The sequence below is a fragment of the Takifugu rubripes genome, chromosome 21 (assembly GCF_901000725.2).
Source record: "Takifugu rubripes chromosome 21, fTakRub1.2, whole genome shotgun sequence".
Taxonomy (NCBI): domain Eukaryota; kingdom Metazoa; phylum Chordata; class Actinopteri; order Tetraodontiformes; family Tetraodontidae; genus Takifugu; species Takifugu rubripes.
Window position 1 is genome coordinate 7,797,613 of NC_042305.1, and position 15,691 is coordinate 7,813,303.

Consider the following 15,691-nt stretch of genomic DNA (forward strand, 5'->3'; position numbering starts at 1 on the left):
AGACAGACAGAGGGAGGAAAAAGAAAGGGAGGGAGGTAAGGTGTGCTCTCCCTGCATCCCTCTTCCTCCTCCTCCTTCTCCTCCTCCTCCTCCTCCTTCTCCTCCCCCTCCTCCACCTCAGCCGGCAGGAGCAGCAGAGGGACGAGAAGGTGGGATGCTTGAACAGGAGAAACCCCGGCTGAGTGGGTTCATTACTTTGTTACTGTTAAAGGAGTTCTGTGGAAGTATAAACTCTGCATGATTTTATCTTTATCCCCTTTAAACATGTCTCTCATCCATCTTTCTTCATGAACCTGTTGTAGGGAGGAAAAGTATCATGAGAAGAACCGGACGGATGGACGGACGGACGGACGGACGGACGGACAGACAGACAGACAGACAGACAGACAGACAGACAGACAGACAGACAGACAGACAGGATGGAGAGAGACAGAGTGTAATTACATCATAATTCCAGTCTCATTTGCCCAGCTCAGGGCGGAAACATCACTTTCAATCCCAGGTTGTGTCTTTAAATCCACAATGTTTTGAATGAGAGGAGAATATTTGACTTACACATTTACACATTGCAGCCAGTAGTTTTTTAGCTATTTTATAGCTGCAAACCATATGCTTTAAATGTAGCTATAATAGCCAGAGATTTGTAATTTTTGCTATTATCGTTCTTTGACATAGCATAGCATACTTTATCATTGATGACTGTTAGCTGTCGTATCTATTACTAATGTCCGGACAGGGACCAAACAACACAAGTCATTTTCTTGTCTTTTTATTTCATTTCTTTCTAATTAAATGGCTTGAAATTACATTGATGTTATCCTACCGTCACAATAATCCTGAAAACGATGCAGACCTGAACGTGGCCATGTATTTTTTCAGACATGAATGGAGGAAAAGGGGAGCTAATTGTTCTCGTTGATGCATCAGAATGGTATGTTTTACTTCTTTTTTGGCTTGTTTCTTATACTATTAATCATCACCCCTGCAAGTTTCCAGCAGTGGTTCCACCATATCTGGATATCGTCTTTTCAGTCTGTTTAAACTCGCCTTTCTGAGACTGTCATTGTGGGATTGTTGAAAAGAAAACTCTTTAACCATCACATTGGCCTTTTATCCAGTCATAGATGTGTCTGAGTGCATGAAATAAAACAAATGAACTAAACACATTTGCTGTACATTATGTGGAAATGTGTCCTTCTCATGACGATGACTTTCTTCTTTTTTTTTTGAACTAAGATGTTGAAATTTTAAGTGATGAAATACATCATCTTTAAGAGAAAATCTCCTTGAAGAGGAAATCTCCTTTAAGGATTCATCCTTTCCTGAATGACTCTGGGAAATGCAGCCAAGGGGGAGGGAAAGGACAGAAATTCAGACAGAGGAATGAAGGAAAGAAGAGTGAATGATGACAGAAAGACAAGCAGACGTCTGAGGACCACCATGTCTGCCCACCATGCTGTCTTCCCCTCCATTTCCTCATCCGTATGTCTGTCTCTCTCCTTCCTTCTCTCTGGCTCTATTTGGATTTCTCCTCTGCACTCATCTCCATATTTTTCTCCCTGTTATTTCTCACCACTCCCTCTCTTCCTCCTTATGTTTCTGTCTTTCCACTTGCTGTCAATACACCTTTGCTCAGTTTTCTGTTTCTATAGCTGCTCTATTTGTAATCGCACTTGTTCTTTTCATCCCACTAGCGTTGAAAATTTAGAGTTTTCTTCTTTACGTTAATAAATCAGCCCCTATGCACGTCTATACTGAGACACACGCACGCACGCACACACACACACACACACACACACACACACACACACACACACGCACACACACACACACATAAAAAGAACAGCAATACAGAAAATATGCAGCAGAACAGTTTACAGCGCTCCTGGGTTTATTTGTGTGCTCATTTGCAGGATGCCAGGATGGCCTCATTAGTGTCGGTGCATGCAGACAAAAGAGCAATTTAATGTGTTATAAATATTACCACAGAATGAGGAAAAAAATGAAATAAAAACAGAGTGGTGTAATTCCTAAAAATGCAGATAAAGAGGCTAACTCTCTATTTTAGAGGTGTCTGGTGCCATAGCGTCGTTAGTTGTTTTATTCAGTTGAGCTCGAACCTAAAAGTTGGTCTTTATTTTCTTCTGTGTGTGCACACAGCTGATCTGCTGGCGTTATGAGCAGGAGACACACCATGATTTCATTTATAAGCTAGGAGCGATCCAACATGCACACACATTTTGGCACTAACCAAAAATATATATTCTGGTTGGTTATATTATTTTATTAGTTTAAGATTTTATCCAAACACCCAGGAGGGTTTTTTCAGCTGGAAAGCTGAAATGCAACCATTCCTGAACAGCTCAGAAATGTTCCTGGGAAAGGGGGACACGTTGCAAGACATTTGGAAGACATCACGCACTGGTGATTGGCCGTCAATGAAACCTTTTGTTTTTTTCCCCTCAATACAATCTTTGAGTCATCACCACTGTCAAACACGATTAGAATATTGAGCACAGCAACTAATTTATCTGCATGGTGCTGCCTGAATTTAACATCTTCGGGAGGATCACACACAATTAACAGATTTAACTAAAACCCAGTTCTGATTTTGAATGCGGCAATTTCCTACACCGCGTTACAATATCTCTCTTTTATTAAAGGACATTAGATTACCCACGGTTAGTCAGATGCATGTGTGATAAACTCTTTTGTGCAGCTGTTTTCGGTCTGAGTGCTTTTGAAAAAAAATTCTTCAAAAGACAACATCTAAAAACAAGGCTTAGCTTTTAATTAAAGTTTGATGAGCAATGAGAACAGCCCAAAGACTCAGTAAGGAACCCAAATAAAACTATGATTTCCTGTTTATTTGGTAATTTCATGTGATTAAAATAACAAATAGGGGAATTACTGTAATTTAATCCCCAAGAAAGTTTGACAAATATATGACAAAGGCATCCATTAAGATGAATCGAAACAAAAGGTTCCAGACTGAACTGTCCACAATGGACACGTCAAACATTTGAGCGTTGTCCTCCAATTATTTATGAAAGAAAGCCTGAGGTTCAGATGTCACAGCTATTTATTACCAAATCAAAAGGAAGCCTGGTGTTTTTTCAGATGCGTTCAGGAAGTCGCTTCTACGTTCCCACACTAACCCGCCGTGTTTAGACTGAGGGGTCCTGACATCGAAGTCCAGCCTACAAACTCCTGGACAAGGAGGGTCCTAACATTTCACTGACGCACCAGTACACAAGATTTCGACAGAGCACCTATGAGTTCTTTGCTGTTGTTGATAAGGATGTTGCAATAAATAACTCTTCAGATAACATCACTTGCTGAATAATCGACCAGATGCAGGGTCAACGTGACAGTGACACTGGTGAAGACAACTTTATCGTCTCTGTTTACTTTAAAAATAACTTTTAACCAGCAGGTGTGATGAGTGTCCCCCAACAGTTAACTCAGGCTATGCATGTATTTCCTTTCACTTCATGTCTGTGTATTCTCTTTCGTAAAAGAGGATTTTAAACCATTTTGAATGCAGAGGGAGCTGGTCTTACCCAAACACTCAGAGAATGTGAAACATGGCGTAAAAGCCCTCAGAGATACTGCACCCTTTGTGTAGCTGTATCAAGCCTTTGAGCAGGTGTAACAGCTGAGAGGAGAAAGGAGGAGGCCAACTGCTGCCCTAAGGCGGAGGGCTTGTCTAAGACATTTACACTTACAGTCAAACATGGAGGAGACGAGCACCTAACGTAGCACAAGAAAACCTGTGGCACAAAGCACACACCAAGAATGTAAAAGTCCAGTGTCTGCTGCTGTGCCTGTCCTCTGATTTCTTTTCAGTGGAAACAAAATAAACCAAACAGTTGAAATGCTGTCTTCCTACTTCACATATTACTTTAGAAATCAAAATATTGCACAGATAATTACACAGATAACTGGAATTACTTCAAAAACATGCTCTGATATTGCATTGGACTCCTCGCCTTGCCCCTCCCACGTCACACTGGTATGCAGACAACTGTTGGACCATGACTGTGCACGTCCAGGCCTCTGTAGACCAGCCAGCTGGACATTTAAACTTTAAATGCCCAAACCGGACAGCTGGGTGTGTTACCAGTGTATGTGAGTCTACGTGTGCATGTACGTGCACTGATCGGCTCATTCAGTTGCTCCCCAGTGAGGAAACCTGCAGCATCACTAACTGTCCTTCTGAAGACCGAGGACCTTCACTTGGATCTTCAACTCCAACTCTTTTTCACCATGGGAGCGTTCATCGCCAAGATGTTGCTTCCAACAGTCAGCAGCCTGGTGTTCCTGCCTACAGCTAGCGTGGCTGCCAAGAGAGGTTTCCACATGGAGGCAATGGTGTACTTTTTTACCATGTTCTTCGCCGCGGTGAGAAATCTATTTTTCATCTGTTCTGCCTTTAGAAGATTTGTGTTTCCTTCTCAAGTGTATAACAGCAGGTACATCTGTTTGACCGTAGATCTATCATGCATGTGATGGACCAGGCCTCTCCATCCTGTGTTTCATGAGATACGATGTTCTGGAATACTTCAGTGTTTATGGCACTGCGCTTTCGATGTGGGTCACACTAATTGGTGAGTCCACACCAGTTTGACATGTCAGTGGTTGGACTGTGTGTGAAGCTTCATATGCATTGTGAATAAAACACTGACAACGACAAGACGAGGGGGTTTATGGGCTGCTGATGGCATTTAAATCAAAATTTACAGGCAGTCTGACACATTAGTGTCCCTAACCTGAGCTGCACCGCCAAATCTTTGGCTGGAAATTCTTGTTTTTATTAGATTTATAGCCAATTAACTCACCATGGGATTTTTCAGAACTCATTTTTTGATTTTACCATTTATTTCAAGGGGTTAGGATACAACAGTAGAGTTAATCTGCTCTGGCCACAGCAGTTGTTAACAGCAAATGTTGTGTCTGTGACTTCACCTCACATCTGTTCAGACATGCTTGTTGTTGGCCACGCTCCCTTCCCATCTAAGCTCCTGAGGTTTTCCAGCAAGTGTTTTCAATCACACACTGGAAATCTTTGACAGCTGTCCTCACTGATGGGTCTCTTTGGCATCTGAGGAGTTTTAAAAAAGGAGTCAATGTCAAATACAGCTTCGGCTTGTAAATTATAAATGAAAATGATGTGTTGTGCCCAAGCCAGTGGCATCAGTAACCCTGACGGCTGGCAGATTTTCTCTATTCTTATTCATCATTTGAACTTTAACAGTGTTAAGCTGACAAAGTGATGTCGTACAATAAGATAAAGCTCTTTTTAATGCTGCTCGTTCAACTTTTCGAATGCGAATATGAATGTTATTCCAGCTTTAGGAGACTTTGATGAACCCCAAAGGTCAAGTTTAACCATGTTTGGAGTGTTGACTATTGCTGTAAGGATCTACCAGGACCGCTGGGGCTATGGGATCTACTCTGGGCCCATTGGATCCGCTGTCTTTATAATCACTGTCAAATGGGTGAGGGGTGTTCTTTATTCTAACAATCAAAACAACCACTCTGTTCTGAGTGTGCCCTTTCTGTGGATATTACCTCTATTTCAGCTTCAGAAGATGAAGCAGTTGAGGGCGGTGTATCCAGAGAAGACGGTGTACACACAGCAGGTCGGTCCGGGCTGCTGCTTCGGTGCTCTGGCTCTGATGCTGCGTTTCTATTTCGAGGTAATTATCAAAAATAAATGCCATAATCTTTTCATCCCCACTTCTCTGCTTGTCATGGAATACATTTGTATAAATCAAGGGCATGAGTGTGCTCCACTTTTGTCACTACAGGAGTGGGACTACGCCTACGTCCACAGCTTCTACCATCTGTCTTTGGCTGTGTCCTTTATCCTGCTGTTGCCAAAGAAGAATCGCTATGCAGGGACGGGACAAAACGCCGCAAAGCTCACCTGCTTTACTCTCTGCTGCTGTGTATGTTACACTTATTATAATTAATAAGGGAATAGAGCTGAAAGAAAATGGGGTATTTTTGATGCTCATAATCTTGTTTTCTAATTGCTCACTCTTTAGTCCATGTCTCCTGGGAGCACCAAAGAGAAGACAGATAAGCCGAAGAAGTCTTCTAAGAAGACAAATAGGACCGTGTGGACGGTACCCACTGAGAAACTGTGGAAACGAGGAAGCAGCAGCACCACATTACCTCTTTACAGCCCCCCGCCCTCCACGCCCATCAAGGGGACCAGCATCAGCAAGCTTAAAGAGATGAATGGCTGGAAGTGAAGATGGAAACAAACTTTCAGACCTAATGTAGGAGGACTTTATACTGAAGAACAAGCAGTCGAATGGTTAGATATGCTCATACAACAGGAGTGTCATCCAACAGTTGACTGCTAATTTCTGGTAAATTTACGAGACTGACAAATCAGCAGGAAACCAACCACCGCGTGCAGGTTTCTTTCTACTTTGTAATGGCCGGCTGGTGGGGTTTGTGGGATGAAAACTGTATTTATACATCCCAGCTTACATGCAAAGGGACAAAACACCCCAGCTTGGTACAAAAATAAATAGCATCCATTGCCTTCAAAGGTCCAGTATGAGCACAGCTGTTTAAAACACTTGTCCAACGCAGAGGACAGGCAGCATGCTACAAAAGAACACACACAGCATGAACTGGGAGACAACCCTTCAGACAAGCCAGTAAACTGACTGGAAAATTTATGGGAAGAACCAATAGGCAGATGTTTTATCTCTCCAAAATATATAAATTGTCTCAAGAAATGTTCCTCATGGGAGAGTCTTTGTCTGCTCGCTTCTGTCTGTCATTTCCCCCTCCTCCTTTTTGTCTTTCCTGTGTCTTAGAGAAAGGAACCAGGTGGCTGAATTTGTCAGAATTACAGGACCATAAAGAAGGTTTCAGTGTTCTTTGTGTATCATCAACTTTCTGAATTAACAGGTGGATAATTGAATCATGTCTGAGCACTTTCTTTTGACTCCAATGTACATTTTTTAGAGTGTGTATTTTTTTTGAGATCTAATTTATTGCAGTATGCTTGCATGCATGTCCACTATTTTTCTTTGATAATTTTGTAAATAAAAGAAAAAAGCATCTATCTGAAGAAAAGAGCTCATTTGTAAAGCCTCAACCATGTATTGACATAACACAGGGATACAGCATATATTATACTTACAGTAAAGCAGATGCCAACAAATTCCTGGCTGGCACATAGAGTACTTCAAGACCTGGTCCTTGTCTAACGATACTAATCCAATTTTAAACCCACAATTCTCCATCCGCTTTCACTTCAGGACATGGATTTGCGCACACAGAGACTACAAACACATCCTGTATATCCTAGACACAACAGACTACGGCAAAAATGTGAATATCCCTCTTTACTTTGAAATGTCTTGAGTAGAGGCCAAGCCACCCAGCACGCACCCTGTGCCCAGAGAAAGGTGGTTTTGTCTTGCCTCAAAATTCAGACTGGCTGGGCCAGTGGCACCACCCGGGTGGCTGTACCTCCCGGCCCTGTAGAGCTCGTAATTCAATCCATTTTTTTTTTCTCGTTACACATGCGTGTGAAACGCTTCTCAGCTCCTCCACGACCACTGTCTATCCCGCACCCCTCCGCTGATGGGAAGAAGCCCACACACATTTATGGCTGTTTCGCTGGGTAAAATCCTGACAGGAGAAATTAATACGAACCCAGTCCCATAAAATGACACCAAGTTCAAGCTCATTGGTGTTATGAGGGTCATCAATTCGCACCAGCAGGGGCCTTTTTGAAGAAGGTAACGAGAAAACGTGTTACATCCATTTTCATTAAAGTGCTCTCTATGGAGTGAACCTGGTATTTTTGTGATCTTACCAATGTTGGGTGGATGTTTTATGTGATGTGACGATAGCCAGTGTGCCACAGGTCTTTGCTCTGTGTGTCAGCTGTTACCACAGCTGTTGTTAATACACTGAGGTCAGCTGCTTGTCAGGGAACGCTGCAGAGATGCAAGCATAACACATCCCCGCTGCTGAAATTCAGTAACTTATGACATTTCAGCTGCCCTTCAGATTTTACTACACCACAGGAAGAGAAAAAAAATTGAACCAATCACACAAGATTGTTGCTATAAATGGTTGCCCATGCTAAAACTGCCTGATATCACGATGATGCTATTTGGGCCAAAATCATTTTGTCAGGGTGTAGTCATGAAAACACTGGGGATGTTATGGAGTAGATCTGCTCTAAGCTGTGTTTGTCATGATGCAGTGATACACAGATAAGCAATGTACATCATCTTTTAAATGGTAACTAAGTACAACACCAAATTAGCAGACCGGCTAATATCAGACTCGTCTTGCATTGTAATCAATTCCCTGAGAAAGTGAGAATTTTCTTTTTTAGACCAAAACAGTGAAAGTGATTTGATTAAGGGTTCTTCAAGGGCCATATTTGGAGAGTTTCCCATATATAGGAGGATTTAATTTAATCACTAAGTCTTAACATGTATTAATAATTTATAGTAGTGAAAATGTGGCCAGAAAGATGGGTAGAGAGGGGGGGAACAAATAGCTACTGAAAATAAGGTAGATTTAAAAAGGTAGGTGATTTTAAGCCACCGGATTGAAATAGTAGGACATTCCATGACCGTTGTCTGAAGAAATTAGGGTGAAAAGGACTGAAAACTAATAATATCCTAAAATTGCGCTTCTGCTGCCACCTACTGCACAGAAATATTACGCCTCCTTGTCTTCCTCTTCTGCTGAAAAGAATTTAAAATTTGTGTTTTTTGTTGGTTGTTGGTTGGTTTTTGTTGGTTGTACAGTAAAAAAGCGGAAGATTTTAACATTATAACTTATAAACCCAATTGTTTCTGCTCACACTAGCAACAAACTACTTCTAATATATATACCTACATCCTTTTTTTGTATATTCTCTATTCTATCCCAAATTTTATTTTTTCTGCGTGCTTTTGCTGTTGTTGCGCTGTAAATTTCCCCGTGTGGGACAAATAAAGGATCTGAATCTGAATCTAATATATAGAATGCAGAACTGTAAACGCTTTAAAAAGATCAAAACAAAACAAACAAAAAAGTTTTTTTTTTTCTTTTTTTTAACTTGCAGTGAAATATTTTAGGAATTAACCAAGATGCTGGTACACAGGTATTCAGCTTTTTAAAATAAACCCACAATTACCGCACAAGTGCCCTGATCATTTTTAAGGAGGAAATACACACACACACACACATACACAGTGAACTTGTGAACAGAGATAAATGTCAGTCAGGATTGTCAGGTTCTACCTGTCTTGACATGTTCAGCTGCCACTAGAAAGTAAATGTTTCGTCGGTCGGGCTCTGATTGGATAAAGACCTTTTCACACTCCAGATCAAATATACAACTTGGACTGTGATCTTAGTGTGTTGACTCTTGATTAAATCAACATCTTAACAGTCTTGATTATACTTACATTTGCTTTCCCAATTTGAAGTCTGGTCATCATTCAGTCTGCCAGCATTTTAGATTGGCCGAATATCTTAAAGCTAGGTGTTGTCATGGAAACGGCCGCTAGAGGCGCGCGAGACTATTCCGGTGTTGTTTCGATCCCACCGAAATACAATCAAACGGTGTAATAATTAATAATTTAAGGATAAAAATAACCACTTTGCTATAATTTGTAGCCTTAAATAGGAAAATAAAATATGCTTATACGGTTACCAACAAATTACATCAGTAAGCGGGCGCCATTAGTACTTGAATTACTAGGTAGAACTCTTATTTTGAAAAAAGGAAATAGTGCACACTCACAATGGTCAGCTGACTTAAATGTTGACAAAGCAAGTGTCGAGGAAGCAACCTTTCGCAGAGTTGTGTGACTTCAACGACACAATGTGAAGCAATAGTTGTGTCCATGTAAATCTTCCAGCCCAATTTTGCAGAGCATCCACATTTCGACTCCTCTGTGAGGAGGAGTTGGAAAGGTACAAGGAGAGCTGACTACTTTTACCTGTGATCGACGATCTACAGGATCAAGAAAAAAAGAAGAGACATCGGTGCTTTAAGTATGGACATCCAGAATGAGAGGAGAAGGTTGTTGGATTCGGAGGACGGACACAATCCTACCGGACTCATATCTGAGCAGGATGCCTACCTGAGGTTAGTTAACATGCACCGTTGTTGCTCTTCCAGCAACCCACGGGTGGTTTTTAGAGTGTTCCACAGAAAAGTACTGATCCATTGAAATGGCAGATCACATTTTTCAAATAATAATTTATGCACTCATTATTCTTTAACAAACATGTGTTTTAAAATCCATCCCATTACGCACTGACTGATCAGCAAACCAAAATTGTCTTTGTTTTTCGCTGATTCTTATTTATGGAGTGAAGCCAAAGACTCAATGTTTTTTTGCCCCCCTCCCAAAAAAGAGGGTTGTCCCTGGGTTAAGGGCCAGCAGACAGGTGATTTGAGCGATACCGCCTATATGATCCAGCAAACCCAGCTGAAACTTCTTAATACACCAGTTCTGCAGAGCAAACTATGCTTGTCTTCTTCTTAACCTTCAATTGACTTTACAGAGCTAAATTAAATGTGTTACTGACCCAAAATAGTTGCCATCTGTGTACAATTCAATCAAGGATGTTTGCTGAGAAATTCTGATCCTCTGCCTTAACAAAGTTGGTTGTGTAAATGTGCAGATTAATGATGACCTGATCTGACCTTTGCCCTTTTCAATCTACTCTTTTTCCATTTCTCCCCTTAGTAAAGTGAAGAACAAGAAGTTGTACCTGGCCACTTTTGCATCAGTTCTGGGTCCCATGAGTTTCGGGTTTGTCCTTGGGTACAGCTCTCCCGTCATTCCTGAACTCACCACCATTGCTGACCCTCGATTGCAGCTGGATGCTAACCAGGCCTCCTGGTTTGGGGTATGACATCTTTTTTGAGAGCTGTCATTTTCTAGTCGAATTTTGGTCTTTTTGAAGGTATAATGTTTTGTTTTTCAGTCCATAGTTACAGTGGGAGCAGCCATAGGGGGGCTGCTGGGGGGCTGGATGGTGGAGAAGATTGGGAGGAAGCTTAGCCTGATGTTCTGCTCCTTGCCGTTTGTCTTTGGTTTCACCATCATCATTGCAGCACAGAACGTGTGGATGCTTTACGTTGGCAGGTTGCTCACCGGCCTCGCCAGCGGGGTCACATCATTGGTTGTCCCGGTAAGAGACACTGCACTCGCAGTCGGTCCTCTCTGTTCTGTACTGCAAGACTGTTGTTGTTTTTGTTTGTAGATTTCACATCTTTATCAAAAGGTTTTTTTTTAGCATTTTTTTATAACTGTAACATCTGAGACTGAAAGAGAAAACATTTATGGAAAAAACATAAATGGTATTTCTTCATAAATTATTTCAAGTTTATTAAAGTTATTATTATTATTATTTATTTATTTTTTCTGCATCATTTAAATGTTTTTTTCCCTTTCCTCCCACAGCTATACATTTCTGAGATGTCACATGAGCGAGTACGAGGCACATTAGGCTCCTGTGTGCAGCTGATGGTGGTGCTGGGCATCATGGGAGTGTATCTGGCAGGCAAGTATGCTCAGCTTAAAAATTCATCTTCTGGGAGTGAAACATTTCACAGGCACATTAAAGTCTTAGGGCGTGTTGGCTGTTATGCCTGTTTATTCTACAGTTGCACATCACAAGCTCAAAAACACGTACAGAGCGATATAAGTTACATTTGCCCTCTGCAACCTACAGTTGAAAACGAATGTGGTGATCTGCCTCGGTCCTCTGCTCACTTGTTTAAATTTCCCGTTCTGTGTGAATGTTGCTGCTTCGCCATAATCTTATTATCTGGCTGTCCTTCATATTTATAGAGGTTGGCGTGTCACATGAGATGGCTTCGTGTATGTTAGAGGGCAATTTCAAGATGCCATTATGCTATTTGAGTTAAATTGCTTTTTTAATGTGTAGCATGTTGGATGTATTTATTCCTGCACTAGCATGTCAACAAAACATTGCATATAATGAACATCAACAGTGGGGTTTCTGCAGGAAATTGGGTGGAACAATCACATTAGCAGAAAAGAGTATTTTTAGCAGCAACACTTTAACATGGAATGAGGAAAGCCAAACCTTGACAAAGCTCCATTTAGTTTTGACATAGAAGAATCAGTGTTCGGATACATGTGAAGGAAAGAAGCTTAGATAGTTTCTTTTTATTGAAATGGCCTAAGAACAACATTTGAAATGCGTGAGGAGTTCTGATTGGTGGGATCTCGTCCTGCAGGTCTCTTCATGGACTGGCGCTGGCTGGCCATCTGCTGCTCCATCCCGCCCACACTGCTGATGGTACTGATGTGCTTCATGCCTGAGACGCCGCGCTTCCTGCTGTCAAAGGGAAAGAGGCGTGAGGCAGAGGAGGCGTTGCGATTCTTGCGGGGACCAGATGCCCCCATTGAATGGGAGTGCGCCCGTATTGAAGATGCATGTGAGGAACAGGTGAGTCTACAGAGGGTTGACGCTTCGGAGTCAGGCATGCACCTGATTCAGTCCTAGACGGTGAAATGTGCCGCTGTTTACCTCCAGGGATCCAGCTTCCACTTATTAGATATAAAAGACCCTGGTGTCTACAAGCCGCTGGTAATCGGCGTCATGCTGATGGTATTCCAGCAGATGACGGGCATCAACGCCATCATGTTCTATGCTGAGAACATTTTTGAACAGGCACATTTTGAGGTGAGGACCCATTTTTTCATCTGGTACGTTCTAAGCTTTATTGTTCTAAGGAAGACCCAGTCTGACCTTCATGTGACCTAATACAACACTTAATGAGATACTTTCTTAGAGTAGCTACAGTTTCCACTTAAAAAAGAACAAATTTGCATTTTGGAATGCAGCTTCAGTTTAAGCCTCGATCTTAGACCATTACGTTTTTCCAGTTAAGAGGAATTAGTGTTGGAATGATGCTTGATGTCTGGGAGGGAAGGAAGGAGGGAGGGAGGTGAACAGATACAGATAAAATACGTATGGAAATGATCAGTTTGGACTTGTGTTTATAAATTGTGTAACTTTTTTACATTTTTGACTGGTTTGTTTTTAGAACAGTGACCTTGCATCAGTGCTTGTGGGTCTGATCCAGGTCATCTTTACAGGAGTTGCCGCGCTCATCATGGACAGAGCTGGAAGGAAAATCCTCCTCATCATCTCAGGTATCTTTAGAAAATCCCCAGTTTTGTTTTTTGTGCCCTCCCTCCCCTGCACGGTGAGAGCTTGACGTTGTTATCCTTTCCCTAATAAAGGTATTGCCATGACGATCAGCACTGCAGCTTTCGGGGTTTATTTCTACATCATGTCAGTGTTTCACAGCAGCAATGTGACAGAGGCCCAACCTGACTTGACCTGGTTGGCCCTGGCCAGCATGGCTGTATTCATCGCAGGTATTTGAATCCAAACTCACTGTCTGATTTAAATGGTTTATGTTTGAATTTAAACCTAACCATGGCTAGCTAGCCAGTTTAGCCCCACAATGTATTAATACTTAGTTATTGTGTTCAGGTTTTGCTCTGGGTTGGGGTCCAATCCCATGGCTGGTGATGTCAGAAATTTTCCCTGTCAAAGCGAGAGGGTTTGCCAGCGCTGCATGTGTACTTACCAACTGGGGCATGGCCTTCGTCGTCACTAAAACCTTCCAGAATATGATGGTGAGGGTTCTGGTTACATCTGGTTACATACAAAATAGATTTTTGCCAGCTTCTTACAGTAGGAAAGACATGACATCATTCACAATCAAAAGCTGAAAGAAGTACCAGTACATAAGTAATAAACAACTATATCTGTATTCAGATTAACTTTAATGTCTTGAACTGGATTTTTTTTTTCAGAATGTTCTGACCAGTGCTGGAACCTTCTGGATGTTTGCTTTTATGTGCATCTTCAATGTCATCTTCACCATAGCTTTCATCCCAGAGACAAAAGGCAAAACTCTGGAACAGATCGAAGCAACTTTCAGGGGAACATCGGGTCCCTGAATCCACATCCTCCTGACTCATCCACAAAAAGATAATCTCATGTTTCTGAACCAACTGACACTGTGAAAACAGATGTGGATTTTTTTGATACGTAAAACATTTTTTGGCTAAGCTAATACATACTAGTAGTTTTCAGGTAAATTCTTTAAAAAGTGTGCATTATTGTTTAATCTTTGTTCAGTGTCAGAGATCACACGCGGGTGTTTTCACGAGCGCGACACGCTGGCCTACCTCCAGAATGACAGGTGCACACTGCCCCCTGCTGGGGTCTCCGTCGTAGCTCAGCTGCAGTTCTATCTGCACTATGGTTAATCTAAATCAAAAGGAAGGAGGACAATGAAAATCAGGTAAATAATTATGAAGGTTTTTTCTTCTGTCTGGATTTTTTCTTTGATTATCCAGAATTCTCACTACTAAAATCAATATTTAAAGAAAATAATTACTAAAATTATATTGATGGAATATTACTACTGATTGAAGTTTTGAAACTTTTTACAAAATCACTATCTGTAGAATATACTTTCAGGGGTAATTGAGACTGAGGATTTTCTGAAACCTTATACACTGTTGGTACAGTGCTGACATTTGTAAAATTAGAGCTTTGTGTTTCTTTTGGGAAGTGAGTCTGTTTACATTCAGTGCAAACTGTCTTCATTGGACCAGTCAATATATTTGGTGATATAAAATAGAATGAAACATACTAGCATTACAATGGTTGTTTGTCATTATTTTTGGGATTTTGGCACAAAGGGGGAAGTCACATTAAAGGTACTCAACAGTTGATGAAGAAAGTATTTTATTTTCATTCAGCTGGGATGTTTTTACCCCCACCCCCCAGTTATGTATCATGCATTAATCTGATTAATTAAACACTTGAATTCAACCTCAATAGTAAAAAAAACCCCAAAAAAACCCCATTGTGTCCGAGTGACTGAAATTCTTTAATGAACATACAGACACATCATGTGATTCCAGTACTGATTCAATAAAGATAAATCCACAAGTTTATGTATACTATTTCGAAAAGGAAGTGTAACAATTTTGCTACTATGAAATCAATCCGATATTTGAGATTGTATATCTCAGTGCAACTCTTTCATCCATAGCTGAGAATACAATGTGTCATTAAAAATTACATTTACGATTTGTAATGATAAATTTGCCCTTGCAATTACATATTTATTAGTATGAAATTCTATATGTATAGTAAACAACTCATTTTGTGATTTGGTAAATATTCTTTTTGAATTTTGTCTTAGCCCCGCCTCTATCCGTGTGTAGGTCTATTAAAATCCTAAATTAGCTCGCGGTTCAATTACCTTTCAAGATAAAGGCCAGCACAATGGAATTTACAATTGACAAATATATTATACATTTTCCTTTTTATAGCGAACAAGATGAGTAAGTATTGAATCGATTTCTGTACAGTTGAATATTTATGTCATTTATTTTAATACAAAAGTAAGTTCTACAGTTTCTCTATTGACTTATTATGACAGTCATCTTTCACGATTTTCCGGTCCGCGGTCAAAAATAACGGAGCACTTCCTGGGCTGTTTGGTGTCACCTCGACTGTTGTCCGGGGTGCCAACAGCCACTGAGCGCTGACCGGGCTGTGTTTGCTGGGATGGAGTTGAAGCGCAAGAACAACAAATTGCCGTTGAGAGTTTGAGACAAAGCAAGAG

The 15,691-nt window shown here is 41.0% G+C and overlaps 2 protein-coding genes and 2 long non-coding RNA genes across 4 annotated transcripts; 3 read left to right on the forward strand and 1 right to left on the reverse strand.

Moving 5' to 3' along the window:
• The first annotated feature begins 179 nt into the window (after window positions 1–179).
• On the forward strand, window positions 180–1,751 carry LOC115247611 (uncharacterized). Its single transcript, XR_003886658.1, has 3 exons — window positions 180–502; window positions 880–931; window positions 1,237–1,751. It is a non-coding gene; the product is annotated as an uncharacterized lncRNA (long non-coding RNA).
• Window positions 1,752–3,924: 2,173 nt separating this feature from the next.
• Window positions 3,925–7,098, forward strand: mymk (myomaker, myoblast fusion factor). Its single transcript, XM_003974683.2, has 6 exons — window positions 3,925–4,404; window positions 4,496–4,610; window positions 5,353–5,501; window positions 5,586–5,702; window positions 5,814–5,954; window positions 6,054–7,098. Exons 1-6 carry the CDS (start codon window positions 4,270–4,272, stop codon window positions 6,261–6,263), a joined length of 867 nt encoding a protein of 288 aa, XP_003974732.1. The 5' UTR covers window positions 3,925–4,269; the 3' UTR covers window positions 6,264–7,098.
• Window positions 4,871–9,582, reverse strand: LOC115247708 (uncharacterized). The gene is made up of 4 exons (XR_003886810.1): window positions 9,450–9,582; window positions 6,184–6,253; window positions 5,575–5,692; window positions 4,871–5,104 (listed from the first exon to the last, which is right to left on the reverse strand). It is a non-coding gene; the product is annotated as an uncharacterized lncRNA (long non-coding RNA).
• A 208-nt stretch (window positions 9,583–9,790) lies between these two features.
• Window positions 9,791–14,918, forward strand: slc2a8 (solute carrier family 2 member 8). Its single transcript, XM_003974684.3, has 10 exons — window positions 9,791–10,135; window positions 10,743–10,905; window positions 10,984–11,190; window positions 11,463–11,562; window positions 12,266–12,477; window positions 12,565–12,714; window positions 13,079–13,187; window positions 13,278–13,415; window positions 13,534–13,679; window positions 13,860–14,918. Exons 1-10 carry the CDS (start codon window positions 10,044–10,046, stop codon window positions 14,004–14,006), a joined length of 1,464 nt encoding a protein of 487 aa, XP_003974733.2. The 5' UTR covers window positions 9,791–10,043; the 3' UTR covers window positions 14,007–14,918.
• The last annotated feature ends 773 nt before the right edge of the window (window positions 14,919–15,691 follow it).

Excerpts from the sequence above, each read along its gene's own strand:
- slc2a8 (XM_003974684.3), top strand. The coding sequence starts at position 10,044 with ATGGACATCCAGAATGAGAGGAGAAGGTTGTTGGATTCGGAGGACGGA. Across the intron at positions 12,478-12,564 it reads AAGATGCATGTGAGGAACAG|GGATCCAGCTTCCACTTATT; the intron begins GTGAGTCTACAG and ends GTTTACCTCCAG. Across the intron at positions 13,680-13,859 it reads AAACCTTCCAGAATATGATG|AATGTTCTGACCAGTGCTGG; the intron begins GTGAGGGTTCTG and ends TTTTTTTTTCAG.
- mymk (XM_003974683.2), top strand. The coding sequence starts at position 4,270 with ATGGGAGCGTTCATCGCCAAGATGTTGCTTCCAACAGTCAGCAGCCTG. Across the intron at positions 4,405-4,495 it reads TTACCATGTTCTTCGCCGCG|ATCTATCATGCATGTGATGG; the intron begins GTGAGAAATCTA and ends GTTTGACCGTAG. Across the intron at positions 5,955-6,053 it reads GCTTTACTCTCTGCTGCTGT|TCCATGTCTCCTGGGAGCAC; the intron begins GTATGTTACACT and ends CTCACTCTTTAG.